General features: G+C 36.3%; 2 protein-coding genes and 1 long non-coding RNA gene across 5 annotated transcripts in view; all 3 read right to left on the bottom strand.

The window, feature by feature from the left end:
* LOC5565202 (uncharacterized protein C6orf106 homolog) overlaps positions 1–22,634 on the bottom strand; it is a 270,657-nt gene that overhangs the window by 54,237 nt on the left and 193,786 nt on the right. The window lies entirely within an intron of this gene.
* Positions 6,899–10,323, bottom strand: LOC110678395 (protein ALP1-like). The gene has a single exon (XM_021851230.1). The coding sequence runs from the start codon at positions 9,956–9,958 to the stop codon at positions 8,966–8,968; it is 993 nt and encodes a 330-aa protein (XP_021706922.1). The 5' UTR covers positions 9,959–10,323; the 3' UTR covers positions 6,899–8,965.
* On the bottom strand, positions 21,500–22,174 carry LOC110678427. Its single transcript, XR_002501599.1, has 2 exons — positions 21,710–22,174; positions 21,500–21,655 (listed from the first exon to the last, which is right to left on the bottom strand). It is a non-coding gene; the product is annotated as an uncharacterized LOC110678427 (long non-coding RNA).

The raw sequence follows: 22,634 nt of genomic DNA, 5'->3' as shown, positions 1-22,634 counted from the left end.
AATGCAACCATTTTCACGAGTCGTTATGCTATTTGAGATTACTAACGTTCTGGGCCACGTAATAAACCATAATGAGTGTATAACACAAGTATAAAACTAGTAAAAAAAAAGTGAATGGGTTTGAAATATCAATAATCAATATGTTGCTGATTTTGTATAGAATAGTTGGTTGGTTTGACTTTATTAACGAGATTTTTAGCCCTAGGCTAGTTCATCTCGGGACCAACGGCTTTACTTCCCTTCCGAAGGAAGTCGTCACTATAACTTTTTACGTCATAAGTGACTATGTCGGGGATGGGATTCGATCCCAGGTCCTCGGCGTGAGAGGCGAGTGTTCTAACCACTACACCAGGTCCGTCCCCTGTATAGAATAGTTTCCAATATTAAGCTTGTATGATATTGTGTTGTTTTCTCACATAATCATTAAATGTTGTCGAAGAATTATGCAAATCACTTCAATAATCAATAAAATTAGCAAATTTAAAAAGCGCCTAACTGGTTTGAAAATTCGTAGAAGGGCCTATCTGCGGATGATGTTTGAATTGAACTATTTTTACAAGTTTTTGTGCTATTTCAAATTCAAATCGTTGTGAGCCACGTAATAGACCATTATAAGTGTCGAACACAAGGGGTTATCCGAAAATGACGTCCATCAATTGGGGCCTCCTCCAATGGGGGGATGTACGAAAACGTGACAGTGCATGGATTGGGTATCAGAAAAAGCGTGACAGAGGGGGTAGAAGGGTTCTAGAAATCCCGAAAAACGATGGAGGTCATTTTTGGATCTTCCCCAAGTATGAAACTAATAAAAAGCGAATGGGTTTGAAATAGTAATAATCAATATGGTACTGAATCTTCAACCGAAAATTTCCAATATTTAGCTATTATATAGTGTTTTTTCACATAATCGCTAAATTTTGTTCAAGATTTATGCAAACCGATTCAAAAATCAATAAAATTAGCAAATCATAAAAGGGCCTAACTGAAACCATGTTCAATCAAAGGGCCTAACTGGTTTGAAGATTCATAAAAGGGCCTATCTGCCGATGATGTTTGAATTCAACAATTTTTACGAGTAGTTGTGTTATTTGAGATAAGAAACATAATGGGCCACGCAACAGACTTTAATGGGTGTTGAACACAGGTATGAAACTAGTAAAAATGCAAATAAGTTTAAAATAGGAATTATAAATGTGGTACGGAATCTTCAATTGAGAATTTCTCAATGTTTACGTTTTGCAGATAGGCCCTTTTCAAATGTTACGCTAGAATTCTCAGACCGAGCAAATTTAGTACACCGGTGGATTAGACCATCCGGGATTTTCGAAAATCCCGGATTAAATTTAGTACCCCGTTCGGTAAGCACCAAAACCGGTATGGTCTAATCCAGCGGTGTACTAAATTCACTCGGTCTGAGAATTGTGACACTTGAGCGGGGCACGCTCCCGTTTGATCCCCACGTGATCTGGACCCGCTCTAGTGTCAAAATTCTTCGACCGAGTCAGTTTAGTACACCAGTGGATAAGACCATAGTGGTTTTCACGCCCGATGGTATGGGTGACCTAGTGTAGATGTAGTTGTGAACCTTAGAGGAAAACAATATGCACTCAGTCTCGAAAAACACCCAGAATCCGTGTATAAATTTTTCAAATTGGGTAATATTTCCATATGCATTTTGATGAGTCTGGAAAGCGTGTGCAAGTTTCTTTGAGGAAAACAAAAACAAACTGTGGGTCTGTATCATTTGGGGAATTAAATCAAAATCGAACTTAAATTTGACAGTTCGAAAATTATTTCCCCTCCGATTTCGATCTGTCAAAAATAAGTCTACTTCTGAGGAGACTTATTTTTGACAGATCACGAATTATTCGCATCGAGCGGGAAGACGGTAACGGTGTATATGTTTATGTGCTGCAAACCAAAGTTATTTTTCATCTTTGCTCCTAAAGCTCACCGTGGATCCAGATAATATTTTAGGAAATGGAAGGAGAAACGAGAACGAAAGCCAAAAAAAGTAAGTACCAAAATCTTATTTCACAGAAAATCGTCTAAAATCAGCTTAATTTGCAGTGTCCACGGACCAAGTAAGACGACTGATAGCAGCCAGAGTGAATAACAACCATATGTTCACTCGGAAATACTATGATAAGAAAGCGGCCTGGAGGTTTGTACTAGTTTATTTCTTCGGATTTTGCAATTTCTGTTAAAGTGTGTTTTGTGTATTCAGCGCCAGTTCACACAGACGCTCCGGTTAAGAAAATTGATGGTGTGACAGCGCGCCGGATCCGGAGTGCTATTACATTTCGTAATGCACGGGGTTCAGATGAATCAGCGGAGAATATTTGATAATGTTAAACTCGGCATACCCAGGCTACTTCTATTGAAATGCTATACGGTTCATCCCTGAAGGAATACTGTAAGATTGCTCCAGGGAGGAAACAGTCTGATGTCAAAGGTTATGCCCATTAGAAGGCCGACTCCAGAGGCACATTCCTTACCTATTAGGAGATTTGTACCATTGGTTAGGTCCATTCTTTCAATACATAAATGTATGGCGCTGGTGTTGGTGGGTCGACACGTCAATCCCAAACTCCCTGATTGATCTTCTCAGAGGTTTGTTGCTAAAAAAGGTTCGCTATGGGTAGCGCCGAGGTTTTTGCTACTCGTTTGCTGTTGATTCTTATGTGATAAGACCCGAACGCAATGACAGTGGAACGGAAACGGAACCGATTCGGCCAGAATGAATCACACCATCTTGACTGAGCTGTTAAGGAATGAAAGTGAACAAGTCGACAACCATGTTATAACTCATGCTGGCCAAACCGGTTCTGCTTCTGTTGCCATTCCGCTCTGGTTGCGTTCTGGTTTTAACATTGAAGAGTTGCCACAAATGCGGCGCGTAGCTTCCCCGAAGGAAGACCACATAAAGTTGTGCAAATGCCGAGGCAGGAAGAACTCTGACCTGGGCTCATATAATTTTATGTTAAAAACCGATATAAATTCTATTCTATTTGCTGTTCATATTTTAATAGTTTTATTTTATTTTCCTACAGGGCAATACAGGAAAAAGCTGGACTGCATGAATTCACTGCTGAGCAGGTTAAAATTAAGTGGTCCAACTTAACTCGAAAGTATAAGGTAAGAATTAATATCTATCTACAAATTCGCTTTCATTCAGATCATGCATTGCGTAGCATATTACTCAAATGAATTTCCGCATATATCCTTCTTAAGATTTTTTTTTTTTTTGCAAAGGCGATTCAATTATAGGTCATTTTCAGCTAAGTTTTAAATCATATGGCGAGCTACAATTTTATTTTGTCTTTATTCTAGCCGAAAGCATTTTTATTATTTTTAGGATGACGAGCTAAGGCCTGCCTTACCATGTGAAAATAAACATATTATAGAAAGTGGCTATTGTAGAAAAATAATAAATATTGCCAATTGCATAAACATTAATGATTTTGCCACAGTCTTTCTATGATGCTTTTGCTATTCTTCAAACTATAAATTGTAAATACCGTCGTTAGGGGTAAAATTGGGTAAAAATGTGTAAGTTCTAATTCATTTTAATTTTAAATGTTCTGCTAATTATGATAATACGTATATTTTACTGGTTTTTATTTTGTTTATTATAAAACGATAATTTTGCAATAGCTCTTCACAAATATTCCTCTTCAGTCTAAATTTAAATTGCGTGAAAACTGAGTGTTTCATATCATCACGCAAAGGTGTAGTTTTTAAAACACACCTTTTTATTAATATGGTTTTGCTACAGTTCCATTAAAAAATACTTATTTACCGTGAACGTACCATATTTGACGCGGGTCCAAACTTAACGCATTTTCTAATTTATTCTATCATAAAATAATTTTAGTTTAGACTAGCACTCGAAAGTTTATTGCTTAATCTTTATTTGCATGTTATTGAAGTATTGGAATTGAAAAAAGTTTATTTTAGATTAATAATAGCTAAAACACAAAATTTATTTGAAAATGCATCCGACAAATGTGTCAATTTTTTCATTCCTTAGTGAATGTGCTAAATATTGTTAATCAATTTTCGTTAAAATATTGTGGTCTTTTACAGCAATATCATCAACAAACGGCGAGTAATATTCTTTTATTCATGAATTGACGTCGAATTTTTTCTATTTTTAGAGTTTAGGAAATATTTTTGTATGAAAATCTTGTGCGTCAAGTTAGACACACAATGTTCCTTATTATTTGCTATTTTGTTGTATCGAAAATAGGAAAAGAAATATATTTATGGTACTTGCGTTCAAGAAATCCGTCCGCAGAACAATCCAATGCTTTATGTGATCACATGTAAAGGGTCATCCATAGATTACGTCACGTTTTCATGGAAAGGAGGGGTTCAGGGAAACACAAAGATTCATACAAATAATTCACACTTTCCATACAAAAAATGTGACCAAGGTGGAGAGGGGTTGAAAATGGTACAATTTAGCGCGGTTTATGGACGTCCCCTAATGTTTCAAGGAAGCTTCAATAAATATGTCAGGAGGTGAGGTGTTGGTTCAATGTCAGGTGTCCATGAGATACGTGTCACAAAAACATACCACGTCACACTTTTTTTTATGAAACCTTCAAAAATAATTGTATGATTCGTCACATCTTGCAGAACACCTCCTTTTCCCTAATAACATGACGTACTTCATGGATGACCTCATATATGGTTCTCGATCTTTTTAGAGGCCCATACTGCCGTTGGTTCTACGCATACAGGGGATAGGCAAAATGATTGAGATAGGCAAAATTTTGCCCAGATTCAAATGCTTATAACTTCATGAAAAATGGATGAAATTGGATGCATCTGGAAGCAGTCGACGGCAAATGTAATCCAGTTTTAGGAACTTTCTTGGCCATGCATATTGGCCACTGGACACCGGAGATGTTCTGGATTTTCTAAGTTCATGTCCAAATGGCATTTTTTCTGTCGCTTGTATTTTTGTGCGGTGTAAAGTTAGATAGATGTTTGCAATTTTCCTAGAAACTAGAACTAATAGGAAGTTGAATGCCACCGGACGCATTAAGATTGGTTGGAAATCTTCAGAAATATGACCATTTCCGTGAAACTGGTTCCGGAAAGCATGGTCAGTACTTTTTGTATTTCCAATCATGTAAATATTATCCGGAGCTATATCCAAGTGGACATCAACCTTAAAAATGATGTTTCCTGCAGCGTATTCAGAACTATTAGATGCACAGACCACTCTATAGAAGGTTCCAGGTACCCTTGGGGAAGTGGTCAATTAGGAACATATCCGGAACCATATCAATATGGGCATCAAACTTCATGATTTTCAAAGGTTATGCTTTCCGAAGCATTTCCAGCACCACCGGCTGCCATGACCACTTTATAATAGATTCCAGATGCCCCGGGGATGTGGCCAATTCAAAGCATGCCCGAAAACACATCAATATAGGTAAAAACATCAAGATTTTTGAAGGTGATGCTAATAGAAGTATTTACAGCGCAACTTATTTATATGACCACTGTATAGTAGGTTCCATGGGCCCTGGGGGATGAGGTCATGTTTCGAATGGGCCACATCTTTAGGACCACCTGGAATCTACTACAGAGTGGTTATTACATCTTGTGGTTCTGAAAATGCTCGCCATTTTCGAAGCCACATGGATCTTACTGTTTATGGTAGAATGTGAATCTAAACAGATGAACGGACATGTTCCGAATTGGCTATATCCCCCGGGGCACCTGGAACCAACTATAAAGTGGTCATGGCAGCCGGTGATGCTGGAAATGCTTCGGAAAGCATAACCTTTGAAAATCATGAAGTTTGATGCTCATATTGATATGGTTCCGGATATGTTCCTAATTGACCACTTCCCCCAGGGTACCTGGAACCTTCTATAGAGTGGTCTGTGCATCTAATGGTTCTGAATACGCTGCAGGAAACATCATTTTTAAGGTTGATGTCCACTTGGATATAGCTCCGGATAATATTTACATGATTGGAAATACAAACACCGGAACCAGTTTTACGGAAATGGTCATATTTCTGAAGATTTCCAACCAATCTTAATGCGTCCGGTGGCATTCAACTTCCTATTAGTTCTAGTTTCTAGGAAAATTGCAAACATCCATCTAACTTTACACCGCACAAAAATACAAGCGACAGAAAAAATGACATTTGGACATGACCTCAGAATATCCGGAACATCTCCGGTGTCCGGTGGCCAATATGCATGACCAAGAAAGTTCCTAAAACTGGTTCAGATTTGCCGTCGACTGCTTCCAGATGCATCCAATTTCATCCATTTTTCATGAAGTTATAAGCATTTGAATTTGGGCAAAATTTTGCCTATCTCAATCATTTTGCCTATCCCCTGTATTTGTCCCGCGGTCCATGAGGAACATAGAACATGGAACAAGTAAGCGTAGTTCACGTGTTATAATTAATGAGGATTCTCAAACAACCATTTTTGGAATCGATTATTTTCGTTCTAGTTTTCGACCAATTTTTCCTTTTTTTGCAACTTGCTTCCTCGTTCCAGCGCATCGTTGTTTGCAAATCTTTCCCTTGTTTGGTATCATACCGAAAATACATTAAACAAAACAAAAATGCTTAACTATCGATTGAACTCAATCACCAGTTTTATTTTCTACTGAACTTTTACTGAACCCATAGCAAAAGTACTATCGGAAGACGTCCTTCAAAACTTTTTTCAAAAGTTCCAACTTTTACGTTCAATCTAAAGCGCTTTTTTCAGTTAATTGAACTATTGAATACTAAAACTCTCGTATATTTTAAACTTTATCAATTTTTTTTTAGTGCGTCAATTAAGGAACATAGTGCGTCAAATTAGTAACATTGAAAAATTTATGCGTCAATTAAGGAACCTAATGTGTTCCACAAAAAGTCATTCAAACATAAAGAAAAAACGTTTAACACATTTTTACTGATTTTTCCCTAATTCTATAATAATTGAGCTAGCAAAGCTTCAAATTTCAACAAAATAGGACAGATTTTGACAAATGTTTGTTGAATTTAGAATTTTTTGACCCGCGGCAAATATGGTACGTCCACGTAGATCAAAATAAAGTGATAAATTACCAAACGTTGCGTCTAGTTGTAAGTCATTACGTTTGACGGTAAACTTTTTATATAAAAATGTGTCCCTGTGCATTGCAACAAAAAAAAATCCGATTTTCTGGTTTTAATTATAGAGCACTTTCACTTTTCGACTAATTCAACATAAACCAATTCAATTCGGTATTGTAAAATTATTATTGTAATGATATTAAGGGCTCATTAGAGTATTCATATAGTATACTCATATGTACGGCTAATCTTATGTTACTCCTTTGAATATTATTTAAAAAAAAATATATAGGTACTAAATGAACACTATACATTTGTTTTTTTTTCAGTTGCTGATCACTCCTCCTACTGGTGGGGCAACGGAAAATGGCGAGCAGACTCCGGAGGACTGGGAACATTTCAATCAAATGCACGAGTTCATGTCCACCCAACACACGATCAACCCCCCACTAGTAGTTAATAGCTGCGGCGTTATCGTTGAAAATTCGAGAAACGTGCCTCTTGAACAACAGAGTATCCTGGATGAGGATACGTCAGAGGCTGGACCTTCTTCGTCGATACAAGGATCTTATTCTGGAAGTCTCGAGTCTACAGCACCAGGAACGAGTTCTGAGGGCATGGAAAAGCCTGAGAAATTGGCTAGAAAACGAAATCGTTTTACCCAACAAGAAATGTTTGAACATTTCGTTAAAGAGTCGAAAAGGAAGAGGAAAGAAGGGCAGAAATTTTTTTCTTTGCTCAAGTGCATCGCTCAGGCGCAAAACATCGAGGTTCCAAACTATGACTCAAGTTCATCTGAATCAGATCTCGATGCATAAGCTAAATATTATTAACACAAACCGTTAGACATTTTAACGTGCCTTTATTTCAATGATTCTGATCATTCATAATTTTTAAAATGTGGATATCATAAGTGTGCTATCGATCAATGTACCTACCTTTTAAAGTGTTACTAAACGCTATTCTGTTTGTCTTCATTATAGTAAGCGCAAAAAAAATTTCTAAGCATTTACTGTTTCATGAATTATTATTCTATCATAATCTTAAAAATATGAAAAAACATCTTTTGTTTTTCTAAGAAAAAAATTCTCAGCAACAAACAGTTGTGAAAATGTATTAAAGCTACATTCAATACACGTTAAAAATGTGAGTCAAATTTTGGAATCTTATATTATTTTATTTGATCAGACGAATCAAGAAAAGAAATAGGTGAGCTAACGGAATTGGTGTAAATACGTAGGGTGGGGGAGTTGGGGTTCTAGAGAGGTCTTTTCTTCTCCTACAAAAGTTAAAAAAATTAACTTATATGGGAGTACGGGGCAAGATGAGCACCCCTCAAATTCAAGACTGATTGAATAAATTCATTCAATAAAAAAATATTCAAAATGTGAAAATTTCTGAGAAAACACTTATGGCCAAATAGGGAACTACTATGGCCATAACTGGTACACTTTTCCTATGAGATAATTCTTCGCGTCGGGTAAAATGAGACGAGTTTAATGAGAAGATAAAAGTCAACTAGCTCTCATTTGATCAACATCAGTTGTCTCACGTCACTAATAGGCCACAAGGCCCACTTCGAAAAAGAAAGCTCTCAGTTAATAACTTTTGAAGTGCTCGCAAGAACACTTAGCTGTGAGACAGGCTCTGTTCTAGTGGTGATGTTATGCCAAGAAAAAAGGTTGACGCTATACTTAAATGCGCAAGTTATTCTAGTTCTAGATACGTAGCGGTTTTGAGCCGTTCAGCAAAGTTTGAATATTAGGTTTTATTTGATTTAAGTTTGAATATTAGGTTTTATTTGAAGCAGTAGTAAAGTGTACGTTGTCAAAAAGATAATTCTACATAAACATTAAAAAAGCAAAATTAATTATTCGTCTAATCCGTCATTCGCTGTACTAGTTGCTGGCGATAAGCAATCCCTTCACCTGTGTCTCTTATTGGTTGATATTCGACATCCTGCCATTCTTCTGCGTTTCTTGCTTCTTCAATTTCAAAGATCGCTTCAGCCTCCATTATATCGTTTTCATCTATGCATATGTTGTGGAGAATGCAGCAGGCGACGATTACCCTTACACAATTGTCGATGCGTAGTTCCAAATCTTTGTTGAAGATACTCCTCCATCTGGTTTTCATTTGCCCAAAGGCGCATTCCACAACATTTCTTGCTTTGCTGTGGAGATTGTTGAATTTTTTTTGCTGCCGTGTTAGGGGTTGCCGGTCAGTTTCCTTGAATGGGGTAATAATTGCTATTGGATGTATGCTACATGGGTACCCACTGTCTCCTAGTAAAAAGTAACCAGCTGGAGGATACAGACGCCTGTAATACAAAGGGCTATTGTACATAACCCTTGTGTCGTGTACCGACCCTGGATACCCGGCACAGATATCGATAAATTTGTTGTTACTATCACACACCGCCTGACATTGTATGGAATAATTCAATTTTCGATTTATGTATTGGTCATGAAGCGCCGGCGGACATTTAATTCTGATGTGTGATCCATCAATTGCTCCAGCAACTCGTTCAAAAATTCCGGTATTGGCACGGTTGCAAAATCTTCTTCCAATCTCGATCAATTCATTTCCTGTTGGATACTTAATTACCTGCAGCATGACCACGTCCAAGAAGAAGCTCAGCATTTTCGTGCAAATTCTCTTAACAGTAGCCCGCGGTATATCGAAGCTTACCCCAGCTACACGGTAACTGGTGCCAGCAGCTAGCCAGTACAAAAATACTGATAACTCCACTTCACGGTCCCAACCAGAGCGCTTTTCAGGCATCAAAGTGATGATTCTTCGGAACACTTGCACAGAAACGCGAAGATTTTCTTTGATGCTGACAGGATCGTGACTCAAAATTTTCCTCATCAGAGCTGATGGAGGATTCGCGGCATACTTGTTAACACCGAGTTCCTAAAAAATATCTCATGTTATTACAACACCAGTCAACATTGCAGAATATAATATCAATTATTATATTACCTCGTTTGTTGAAAATAGACTCACTCTCAAATATCCTGAGTTATCATCGCGATGTTTGAAGAGGTAGAAATAAACAGTTAGAAGCACTACACATAATAATCCAGCTTGTGATAACATTTTTTCGTTAACGTTTTTGAACAGTATCGGAACAGATCGAAAAGCACAGAAACAAAAATAAATGACGGTAAGACCCGTCGTGTGTGAATTGGACCACAAAAAAATTAAATTTGACAGTCGGGTGATTCTTTGGAGGGGAAATAATTTTCGAACTGTCAAATTTAAGTTTGATTTTAATGTCGAATTCGTTTTTGAACCTAGGTTGGAACTGGCGCAACCCGTTCTGAATCACAGTTTCAACCCCAACCCGATTCAGGTTCGACCGAACTATAATTTGCTTGACGTTTGTTTGTTTATGTGTTGATCACCGACCCAGTTCCTAAAAACGAAAACGACATAATTTAATTCCCCAAATGAGACAGACCCTAAGCTCTATTAAACGAAAAGAACGCAGCCATGCGAGAATGTGTGCGTATGAGAAAGAGCAGCAAAACAAAGATGCAAAAATGACATTTCTTATCGCTTGTTTGTTTTGTTCCCAAAGTTCGCTAATGGTTTTAAGAATTATTCCCCAAAAATTCCAGCTTTGTCTGCTTCTCGTTGGATGAATCCTCTCGGAAAATGTTGTGGCGGAAAAAATTGCGACTCATGACGGTGAAAGAAAAGTGATTTTTCATTTGAAATGTGTGACGGCGGATGCAAGGAAGTTTCAGCAACAGCAGTTCGATTTGTCATATGGAGAATACAAACCGAGAGGAGAATAGTTGCTAGAGCTCGAGGTAGAATGATTAGCTCAGGAAACTAATGTGGGCTGCTGGACTCTGGGAACGAACTGCGAGATGCTCTACTACGGCTGATATGCTACGGGTTTGCTAAACACGGCGAATTTGCGGTACGAATGAAGCTTTTGCAGAATAACATCCGTTATGTGAGCGTGAAAATTATCGGTTCCGGATACAAAATAATATCACTGCACACAGGATCAGTCCTACAAGATAGCACAATGGTCTGGAATTTCTACCTGCGGTACTAATGACTGCATGATCCGGAAGGATACCTACGCGCGCCACTCGGTGAATGGAAATAAAATAGGGGAAAGTAGATCAGTTTGGCCACCTTAAGGAAAAGTCAACAAAAGTGCTGGAAATGTTATGAAGTTTTCGGATTTCCAAAAATTTTTAGACCATTGGATCCGAATGATTTCCGTTTTCATAAAGTTTACGAATGAATAAATGATTTTTTAAAATTTGTCATTTTTCGTGTAATTTTTTTTTCCGATGGAATGATATGAGAACCTTATTTTTGATTGTTAAATTATTTATTATAATCTGAAAATTCATTAATTTTTTGTTTCACTACACTTGAAAGTTATTGGTATTTATAAACACTACGTATAAAAAGATTGAAATCTAAATAGATTATAAAATGATGAAATTTGAACGAGTCTTTCGGGGAAATATGGTTAGTTTTTTCGGACATCATTTTTTCTTTTTTTTTTAGTTTTGAACACTGACTTTAAACATGCCTATTGCTTCATTTACTTTTCAGTTTTGGGGTTGCATATTATTTAAGTTGAAATTTCAAGAATTTATGCAGTTTTCAAGGGGTGCTCATTCCACCCCATTGGTCGAACCACCCCAAGGTAAATTATGTAATTATTAGTTGAAAATCGAGCCGGTGGATCATGCACTGTGGCCCCAACTGGATGGTGTTAGAAATACGAAACCATTAATAACGAACTTTTATTTTTGTTAAATAGCTTTTCTACTCCCTATACATTCAAACCTCCATGGGTTGATATCTGATTATGGATGGATGATTATGGAATATTGACTCTTGAAGGTTTCACACTATGAAGATCTTTTTTTTTCGATCTGGACGAGCAGAATTTGTCATTCTCTTGGGACACACGATGGTAAGGGCGCTACTGTTCTTTCGCTTCCTGACGGGGCAATATAAGCACGCTTATGATAAGGTCGATTTACAACGTTCTTAAACTTGATAAAATTAGTACCCATAGTTATATTAGACATCAATATTTATATCAATATTCATGTATGAAGAAGTTTGTTTACTCGCAACACATTGCATTTTGTTCAGTTTAGGAGAGTTTCATCCTCTCAACTATGTTACAAGTAGGGCAAACGCTCCCTTAGTGGAGGTAGCTCCAATAGTGGAGGTAGTGTGTTTTGACATGTTTCGCACTTTTTTATGGCTATGTGATATTTTTCTATGATGTACGATGTGAAAATGATACAAGTTATCGAAAAATATTCATAAAATTTAACCATAAACCTATTTTAAACAATTATTTTGCTTAAATTTTTTGCTCCTTTGCACCTATAGTGGTGCATCAGTACCCATAGTGGAGGGTCCCATAAGAAATCAATGGTTTGCGCCACTAAAGGAACCATTCTTAAAACATACCTCCACTAAAGGAACAGTGTTCCTATTGTTGGTGCAAGGCTTTTTGCAGGGAAATTTCAAATGAATCGTGATTTTTATACATTTGAATGATAGAAGGATTTGAGATCTAGCGATTGATACGCTAAAATCATATAATTCATGATTTTATCACCATGTTTTAGCAGTTTTCGCTTAGGTGCACCACTAATGGTACATTTGCCCTAGTCGTTTTTGCTTCGAGATAAGATTGGCAACTGCTGAACAAAACTATTTGATACTTCATATCAATTTATTGTTATGCATAATACTACAAAATTTATTGAAAAAACTTCAGTAAGAACGTCGCGATCAAAGGGAATAACTCGGGTGTCATCTTGAACCGCCTACCCCTACGACAGTATCAGGTTCAGGGCGTTGTCGACGTCATGAACAGATGCATGATAAGGTCGATAGGGGCAGTATGGTCCACTTAAGCAAAATGTCTTGAAAATCATAAAAACACAAAACAATTTAATCTTTCCATAATGTTAATTTGTAGTTCGAAATATATCCTTTCATACCCCGTTGTTTTTTTTTTTTTTTTTTTTGTAAAAAAGGTTACATAGAATTTTCTTGTGAGCATTTTTGAAAAACATTATTTATTTTGTGTGTAATTTTACACTGTACGGGGTGAAATGGTTCCCCCTACGGGGAAATAGGAGCCACCATACTAAACCTCATTTTTTTTTCTATCTTTATTAACGAGATTTTTAGCCCTGGGCTAGTTCATCTCGGGACCAACGGCTTTACTTCCCTTCCGAAGGAAGTCGTCACTGAAATTACTAAACCTCATTATTTTAATTAGAAAAATTGTTTCCAAGACATAATGTATGAGAGGGTTTTGTACAAAAACTGGGCAAAAGTCTGATTTGAATCGTGACTTTGTTTGTTTTGCTGACAGTTCAATAAATTACGGTTCCAGGTTCATTTTTGAATATTGATGTTCAAATAAGTTTAAAGAATTAAAAATTCTAGTTTCAATCCAAATCACTTGCGGTTATATGATATTGCAATGAAACAGCCAAAATGGCATGCATTGACTGTATATTTTCATGATAAGATAGCTTTGACTGGCTATGACCATATTGCCTCAGTTCCTACATGTTTTATATAAGTTCTGTTTTATTCTGATTATTTTTTAGAATTTATACAATTTCGTGCACATCATGCCTATAGATAGTGGAAGAATAAACTGCTGTGAAAAAAATGGAAAATAATAAAGAAAACTTTATGCAAAGCTTATCTTTACATCCAAAATCTTATACGATTTTCGTTGTAGCATAAACATTTCAGATTTTCATGAATATATGAAGTATAAAATAAGATTTTTATACGGTTTTCACAGTGGTGGCTAGTTGAAGCATACTTGATGAGGTCCTTAAGTTATCGGGATCCAAATCGGTATTATAAGCTCAAATGAAGGGTGGCCCATAATGCCCCGTATGACCATACTGCCGCGCCTTCGCCTTCTTCTTCTTGGCATTTTAAGTCCTCACTGGGACAGATCCTGCTTCTCTGCGTAGTGTTCTTATGAACACTTCCACAGTTATTAGCTGAGAGCTTTCTTTGGCAAAGTTGTCATTTTCGCATTCGTATATTGTGTGGCACGTTAGATGATACTCTATGCCCAGGGAAGTCAAGAAAATTTCCATTACGAAAAGATCCTGGACCGACCGGGATTTGAACCCAGACACCTTCGGCATGGCTTTGCTTTGTAGCCGCGGACTTTAACCGCTCGGCTAAGGAAGGCCTAGTTTCACATTTATCATTTGCATACAGTGCCGCAGATCCTTGAAACGTTTTAGTGCTTCGCGTTATGGTATCCACTTCCTGGACGCTTTACTCTAACTTGCTCCTGATTTTTCAGTTCTGCTACTATCAATTTCTGACGGGTTAGGCCTAAGTGAAAGCAAAAATTCTATAACCCTCACCGCTAAGCAAATACTTAACGGATATACATATTTTTGTGTCAATAGTTATTCCGAAGTTATTCCGGTGGGTCACTGGGTCAAGTAGAGTAAAAAAGGGTGAGTTTTTGGGACATGCCAAGTTATTTTTTCTTATTTACAATGGCAATCATGTTTATTTGCATAAAAAATAAGATCTGATATTCAACATTACAAATTAATAGTTTTGTACCGTCAGATCTATTGACAGGGACCCTTGATACAAAATGAGCTGTAAACGCTAAGCATAGAAAAATGTAATATTATGAAAATAAAATATCCGGAAAATTCAAAAAGTAATATTACTCGAATTTGTCTATACAGCGAATTTGTCTATATAGCATTTCGTGAATGGTTGCGTAAAATAAGTCAACTGTATTGACAAGTCGTACAGAATATATGAAAAGATTGAATTTTGACTAAATCGTTCTCAATCAAGTCCAAAACTAAAAATATTCTTTACAGTTTTTTCAATTTTGCTGCAGATATTTTCATTCAATTATCTTGAAAGACAGTCGTTATTGAAGCAATAAGCAAATCGATTTACTATTTTATTTTATTGTGTAGACATTTTAGGGGAATTCGGGGTAAAACCGACACCCTAAGCTTATTGATAAAATTTGTGTACTTTCGCTAATTAAACGAACCTAAAATTGTTGTAGAATCATATATTGATTATAAATCTATCAATTCTTGTGATCGCTAGATGATATATTAAGGTTAAATAGTGATATTTCATCACTTTTAGTTGAGATCTCAATTGTCTCACCTAAAAATGATGCGGGTAAGATCGACACCCTGTTGGGGTAAAACCGACATATACACTTTGAGTAGAATTTATACGTTGTGAACATCAACATCACATGGCACATTAAACAGAATGCTTTAACTTAACTTTCGACTTTTATGACCCCTTTCTCTAAAGGATTATACACATACGCTTCAATTTCAAACGTCGCATGCTAAGATTATAAAGTTGGAATGATTACATATGGAAATGATTAATTTGTTTTCATAAAATGTTTATGAAAATAAAGTAGTTGCGAATGATTGGTTGTTGACATAAATACTGTTTTATTTTAACAAAACAAAAAAGTGTAATTATTTTTGGATAATAAAAACATTTCAAATACTATTAATCCATCAATTTTGAATGAGAAAAAAAAAATTCAAGCTTTATCAAATAAGTTTAAACGTGATACCGTCGTTGGGGGTAACAATGGGTCAAAAAGGGACAAGTGCGATTTATTTATTGAATAACTATCGCAATTTAACTCCAATAAACTTCAAATTTGGTGTGTATGTACTTTGATGGTACATTAACAACTGTTCAAAAAATTATAGAGAAATATTTATTCACAGCGGCACCACAAGTGAATGAAAAATGACCCAATCTCATCCCATAGACGGGGTGACATTGGGTCACTGTAATTGGGTCCTAAAGTGTTTAATGAATTCTTGTTTTTATTTAATAATACGAAAGAGCATGTTATTACAACTACTTTAGCAAGTTTTCCAGCTCAAATAACGGCTATAACATTTTTAAACTTCAATTTTAAAAATGGTTTCGAATATGAACCTTGACACTTGTGATCTTGTTTGACATTCACTTTTTCGACAAAAATGCCACAGGGCATATAGTTTGAACACTGGGGTTGTTCCTATCTGACATTTCGGAAGGGACACGGAAAACAAAATATACCCAACATTTGAGTTTAAACCAAAAGGTGTGACAAAATCACAAAAAAATGTTTTTTGTACTTAAACCAATGAAAATCAATTAAAAATTGAGTAAACATGTGTTTCTGCCCTAAACTTAAGCGTTTGGTACTAAAATTGAGACAGGGCTTTAGGACCCTATTGAAATAACTTGGATTTGAGAATATGATTGCAAAACCATTGACAGTTGAAAAATATTGATGAAATACGATGCAAACAAGACGAAAAGATATCTTAAATGTTTCGCAGGTATGATAAACCCACTTAAAAGAACGATTATACAAAAAAAAAATGAAGACCTATGAGAAAAATATGTAAACCCAACATTTATCGTCAAGTTTACTTGAATTTTCTTGTTTTTTCCCTTAAATTGTCTTCAAAGTCGCATCCTCATTGCAATAAAGCCTATTCAGTTTCCCCAAAGGTGTACTGAAACAGTGATTATTTTAAACCTTTGAAAATAGTTAAATTTCGGTGCGACATTCCACGATCAGTACATTTCAGGCAGATGTTGACGTCATAATCCCAGTATTTCAGCGATCCAACTCATTTATACTTCCGTGAGATGTTTCTATAATATAAACACACTGATAAATATTAAATTCCAAAAAAAAACCCTTTGATAAAATTTTAAGATGTTGCTGCGCTCGAAACACAGTTGCGGGTTTGAGAAGTTGTCAAAATGCGTTGCATTGTTATTCAATGCACGAAATACTTAAGTAGACTTGTTTGATGTTTCAGATATGCTGTATTTAGAAAGTATAAACACATCTTAATGAAAAAAGAGAACATCCGGAACCGTGAAATGTCAAAAAAGTGAACTTGCAATATAATTTACTATCGTTCTTGTCGCGACCGCCGTCTGATGAGTCCATTTTGTGCCTTGTTGCTGCTGCTGATGTTGTTGTTGTCACGATCCGTTCCTTTCCGAGTCCGCCAACTAAATGACCCGACTTCGGATTGGGGCCACTATTTATAGGAGACAGCTGCAGCGAGTCAACTCTTTAAACCTCGCTACAGTCTGTCTGCTACTAGCCACTCGCCTTGCTGATGTTGTTGTTGTTACGATCCGTTCCTTTCCGAGTCCGCCAACTGAATGACCCGACTTCGGATTGGGGCCACTATTTATAGGAGACAGCTGCAGCGAGTCAACTCTTTAAACCTCGCTACAGTCTGTCTGCTACTAGCCACTCGCCTTGCTGCTGCTGCTGATGTTGTTGTTGTTACGATCCGTTCCTTTCCGAGTCCGAGATTCAGTTGGCGGACTCGGAAAGGAACGGATCGTAACAACAACAACATCAGCAGCAGCAGCAAGGCGAGTGGCTAGTAGCAGACAGACTGTAGCGAGGTTTAAAGAGTTGACTCGCTGCAGCTGTCTCCTATAAATAGTGGCCCCAATCCGAAGTCGGGTCATTCAGTTGGCGGACTCGGAAAGGAACGGATCGTAACAACAACAACATCAGCAAGGCGAGTGGCTAGTAGCAGACAGACTGTAGCGAGGTTTAAAGAGTTGACTCGCTGCAGCTGTCTCCTATAAATAGTGGCCCCAATCCGAAGTCGGGTCATTTAGTTGGCGGACTCGGAAAGGAACGGATCGTGACAACAACAACATCAGCAGCAGCAACAAGGCACAAAATGGACTCATCAGACGGCGGTCGCGACAGTTCTCACTTGACCCAATCTCACTCCCATTTTTGGTGTTTAAGACACAGTACCGAAAAATATAAAATTTTTGTGGAAAAATCAAATAGATTCCGGAAAATACGTGTGGAGTGTAATGAAAAGACTTTCAACCTTCTACTAATATAACGATAGAGGTTTAACTACATGCGTGATAATTCGCACAGGAGAAATTTAATGTGGTAAATTTTATCTAGTTTCAACATACAAGTTTATTGGTAAAGTAAATAAAAACTACTATTTCAAAAAATGTATATTGTGATGAATCACGTGTTATCATATGTTCTCTAACATATGAATTATTAATTTTAGTAATATAAGCGTTATTAGCTGAAATATTTCATAAATCATATTTTTCCGTTTTGACCCAATCTCACCCCCTAGACCCATTGTCACCCCCATGGACGGTAACATGGAAATATTTTTTAATACGTAATGATAGCTTGTGGCAAGTCATATAGTGTCATGTTTTACATGTTAACGAGTTCGTAATCCGTGAACTTCACTGGAATTCGAAAATAAAGACTCACATAAACTACAGAGAAAGTCTTCCGACAAGAAAGATTCGCTGAAATTAGATTATGAAGCAGAAATCGATTTTACCCCAAATGAAAGTATCGATTTTTATTTTTCAATAGCGTTTTCAGCTGTCGAAAAACCAAAAAATAAATTCTCCTTCATGTTGTATCAAGGAACTACCGAAAACTCCTTCAAGAAATCTACTAGGTGTTTCCTCACAAATTCTAATAGGAATTCATCCAGTGAATCCATTGAAAATTTACCAAGAGTTCCTCCAAGAATTCTACCAGGTATTTCTCAAGGAATTGAGATTTTACTAGGGATTTCTCCAAGAATTATGCCATCAATATTTTAAGGAATTCTATCAGTGATTCTTTAAAGAACTATATACACGGTGTCTTTTTCATGTAACTTTATAACAAAAAAATCGGCATGTCTCAAATTTGGACCAATGAAAGACAAGACCTTCCTCTTTCATTTGCTGCTAAAATGAAAATAATCCATCGGGGGGTCTAGTGCAATTTTTTTTTTTTTTTTAATTTTGTTGTTCGTAATATCATTTCAAATGCACCGTAAATTAATAAATTTTGGTGAGGTGAACTGTTCAAACGGATTTAGATGAAAATGTTGGAAAAATCTAGTCTTAATATCTTGTAGATTATATTCTAAACATGCTAAAAATTTACAGGCCGAGGCCGAAATTTAAATTTTTGAGTTGCCTCTCTTTTGCCTTCATCCATTGTTGAAATTTGCATTGCGTTTAAAACTTAGTATGTCAAACAAGGGGCGGTCCATTAATTACGTAAGGATTTATGGGGGGAGGGGGGGTCTGAGATTTCTTACGTGCCATACAAATAATTTTTAATTTTCATACGAAAAACCTTACCATGGGGGGGGAGGGGGGTTAAAAAACCCCGGAAAATGTCTTACGTAATAAATGGACAGCCCCCAACCTCTTCCCCGAGTTCGATTCTCACTGAGAAGACGTGTAACTTTTTCGCAAATCTTCACATCAATTTGTCCATCTAATCCAATTGCAAATTATATGTAATGTTTAGCTTTTCGGTAGTTGTTAAACTTCCACTCGGCTGGTTAGCCGTAAACCACGATTCATAATTAAAAACATGAACCTCTTTTCAATTTTTAATTGTTACTCAAGATCAATTTTCATCTTTCTGACTTGGTTTAGGAACAAGAGATCGAAAGACAAAAGGTCGAAAGGACAATAAGTCGAAAGATAAAAGGAAGACAAGACAAATGGTCGAAAATACAGAAGGTCAAAAGGACCAAAGGTTGAAAGTGATTTGCATCATGGGAAATCCAATCATTTTTGAAAGAATATGTTTGACCTTTTATCCCCTCTTTATTCCTCTTCGATCTTTTGCCCATTCGACCTTATGTCGTAGATTCTAGGAAATTGACAAGTTCACATTTGTGCCAATGATAGACGCAATATAACATTTCATAAATCCAATATTCCAACCCAATTGCAATAGCAATGCAATGTTGACACTATTGTTCATGTGTCTGTTGTGAGAATTGACAGTACATTGCTTTTGTTTGCGATGGTAAAACAAACAGAATTGCTGACAAATATTCTCAGATTAGCAGCCAGTCTAGGGCTGAAAATCTCGTAAATGAAGATAAGAATATTAACAATAATGCTGACGAACATACACTTCCCTTTTAAATTGATAGTAGAAAAAGTGCAAATTAATCCATACATACATCGAAAGGTTTCATTCATTACAAATCTACCTGTGAATGATTGATCTGTGATCGTAACATTTTGCTCAGCGATCTCAATAAGTGCTGTGATGTTCAGTTTTACCTTAGTTTTATTAGAGTTGTATGGAATTCTATACTTATTCATAAAACAAATACATTTAATCAGCTTAAAAATGTTACTCAGTAACTTCACGATTTTGCTAGTTTAACAACGAAATCATACGAAGCTTTAACAAAAATATCAGGTGAATCATAAAAGTCTCCGAACCAAAAAAAGAGCCAAAAAACGGTGAACTTTATTGCATACAAACTTGTTTGCTATTTATATCCAGCAGATCTCAAGTACAATGTTTTCTATAGCTCTGTTGTGTTCTATACTTATAAAAGCGCCAGCTCGAATGACTTTTGATGCTAATCCAGTCCTGTAAACATTCGACATTTTGCGCGACGTTCGTTTGGATGCCATGGTCAGCAGTCACAGCACGAGCGGTAAAAAGAACGTCGACAAACACTAAAAAGTGTTAATTGAATGTCGTCTGATGCGATGCCATTTGCATAAACCATATGTTTTACATAGAGTTCAGACATCGGATCATAAACAACATGGTTAGTTTGATCTTGTCTGTTATGTCGAATGTGACACACACACAGTGAAAGCAGAACAGCAACAAAAAAAAACGTAACGCTTCATAGCGAAGCTATCGGGGTCAGTGGCGTTCAATTGACATTTTTCTATTCGACATTCGCTTGATCGCTCGTGTTGTGAATGTTTAAGGGAAGCGCTGCCGAATATCAGCGAAAACGTGTCGACTACCGCACTCAGGCAAAAATACTATGAATATCCATTGTTTTCCCTTATGTTTATTTGCCACAAGAAATCGGTAAGTATTTCATTGATTCACCTTATGAATTTATCTGAATCATGCCAATGTGGTGTCTTGCTCATTTCATAAAACAGCCTTATGAACATTGATATGATAATTTAAGAATTTCTTCTTTCAGTAGTATAAACAACATTACTTTTTATAACACTTATTATTATTTCTTTACTCGTTTTTTATACCTCATGGACAATACATTCCATTTTGAATATTTACAGAATTTTCAATGCTTTCATTTTCTTAATATTAGGTAATTAATTACCTAACGTGTAGAAATCAAATTTCCACCTACTTTCTCGTGCTGTTGCATATTATGCAGTAAAATTTGCATATCGAACTGTAACGCAACGAAGAATGAAAATTTGATTTTTAAACGTTGGTTAAGCCATTTTTCTAAGGCAAAATTGATATTAATTGAACCATTACTCTCTTTTTATTAATCTGTTCTTTTGTTTTTTTTTTTCGATTTTTACAATCTTCCATCGCTGTACTTCCTTCCCCATAACCAGACTTATAAAAAAGTTGACTGCAGTATGCGGGATGTCAACGATGGCGGTGATTTCATGCTGCTCTCCAGTCGAATGACGATCCTGCCTATAAAATTCTATCTGAAAATTCAATTCCGTATTAATTTCAAATTATCAGAAAAACCAACTTATTACCTTTGAAAATATTCGAACAAATTTATGATGCTTCCGTAAATGGATCCGCGTCCAGTTATTTTTCCATTTGCAAATTTTCATAATAACAACCTTATGAGTTTTTCACACTAGCGACAGCTATGTGCTTCATAAGGTGGCCCAATGAAATTGATATTCGTTAATGAGGGATAACATGCTTCGCAATTATGGTTTTCATTGAACTAATATGAAATCCATAATAGCCTTATGAATGATGGTATCATTGAGGAAATGACTAATGACAGCAATGGAAATCATAAGGCGCGCAATGAAATTTGAGAACGTTCATTATAATTAACTATTTTATCAATTATGATTATTATTTCAACGGTATGAAATCCATATTAGCCTTCTGAAATAGGTTTTTATAGATTTTTCAACGCTTCATAAGGGAAAATTTATGAAATTAGTTAATTTATTTGCCTGAGTGCGTGATTGCTTACAACTGCTGCTAATCTTCCATCAAAAGACGTTCGAGTTGGCGCTTTAATTGAATTAGAAAAGTCAAAATCATGAAGTTTGAGCCGTTGCATGCCTAGTTTTGGTGCTAAAACTTAGTGGTCCCATATTACAGGTTTTTCGGTGCTCCAAAAGAACCAGAATAACCATAAATTCATTCTTTTGGCAAAATACATTCAAACATAATAAATCGTTATGAGTTGGACACAATTCATTTGGTTTTTTGGCATCAATCCGAGTAATTTCATCGAATTGTCCAGATTGGCTACTTTCCGGGTCTCCAGGAACCGATTCCGCATGGACCATACTGAACCGAGTTTTTCATGGGATGTGCATCCGTAATTGGTCCTTATCGTTGATAAATTTTATGACAAAATATCCATCAACCGAATAGTACCGATGTGAATTACATACACAAAATTGCGATGGAAACTTACTTTTCGGATGT

This window comes from Aedes aegypti, chromosome 1 (assembly GCF_002204515.2).
Source record: "Aedes aegypti strain LVP_AGWG chromosome 1, AaegL5.0 Primary Assembly, whole genome shotgun sequence".
NCBI lineage: Eukaryota > Metazoa > Arthropoda > Insecta > Diptera > Culicidae > Aedes > Aedes aegypti.
Note: the sequence above shows the minus strand (reverse complement) of the source record. Positions and strands in the feature narration are given on the sequence as shown.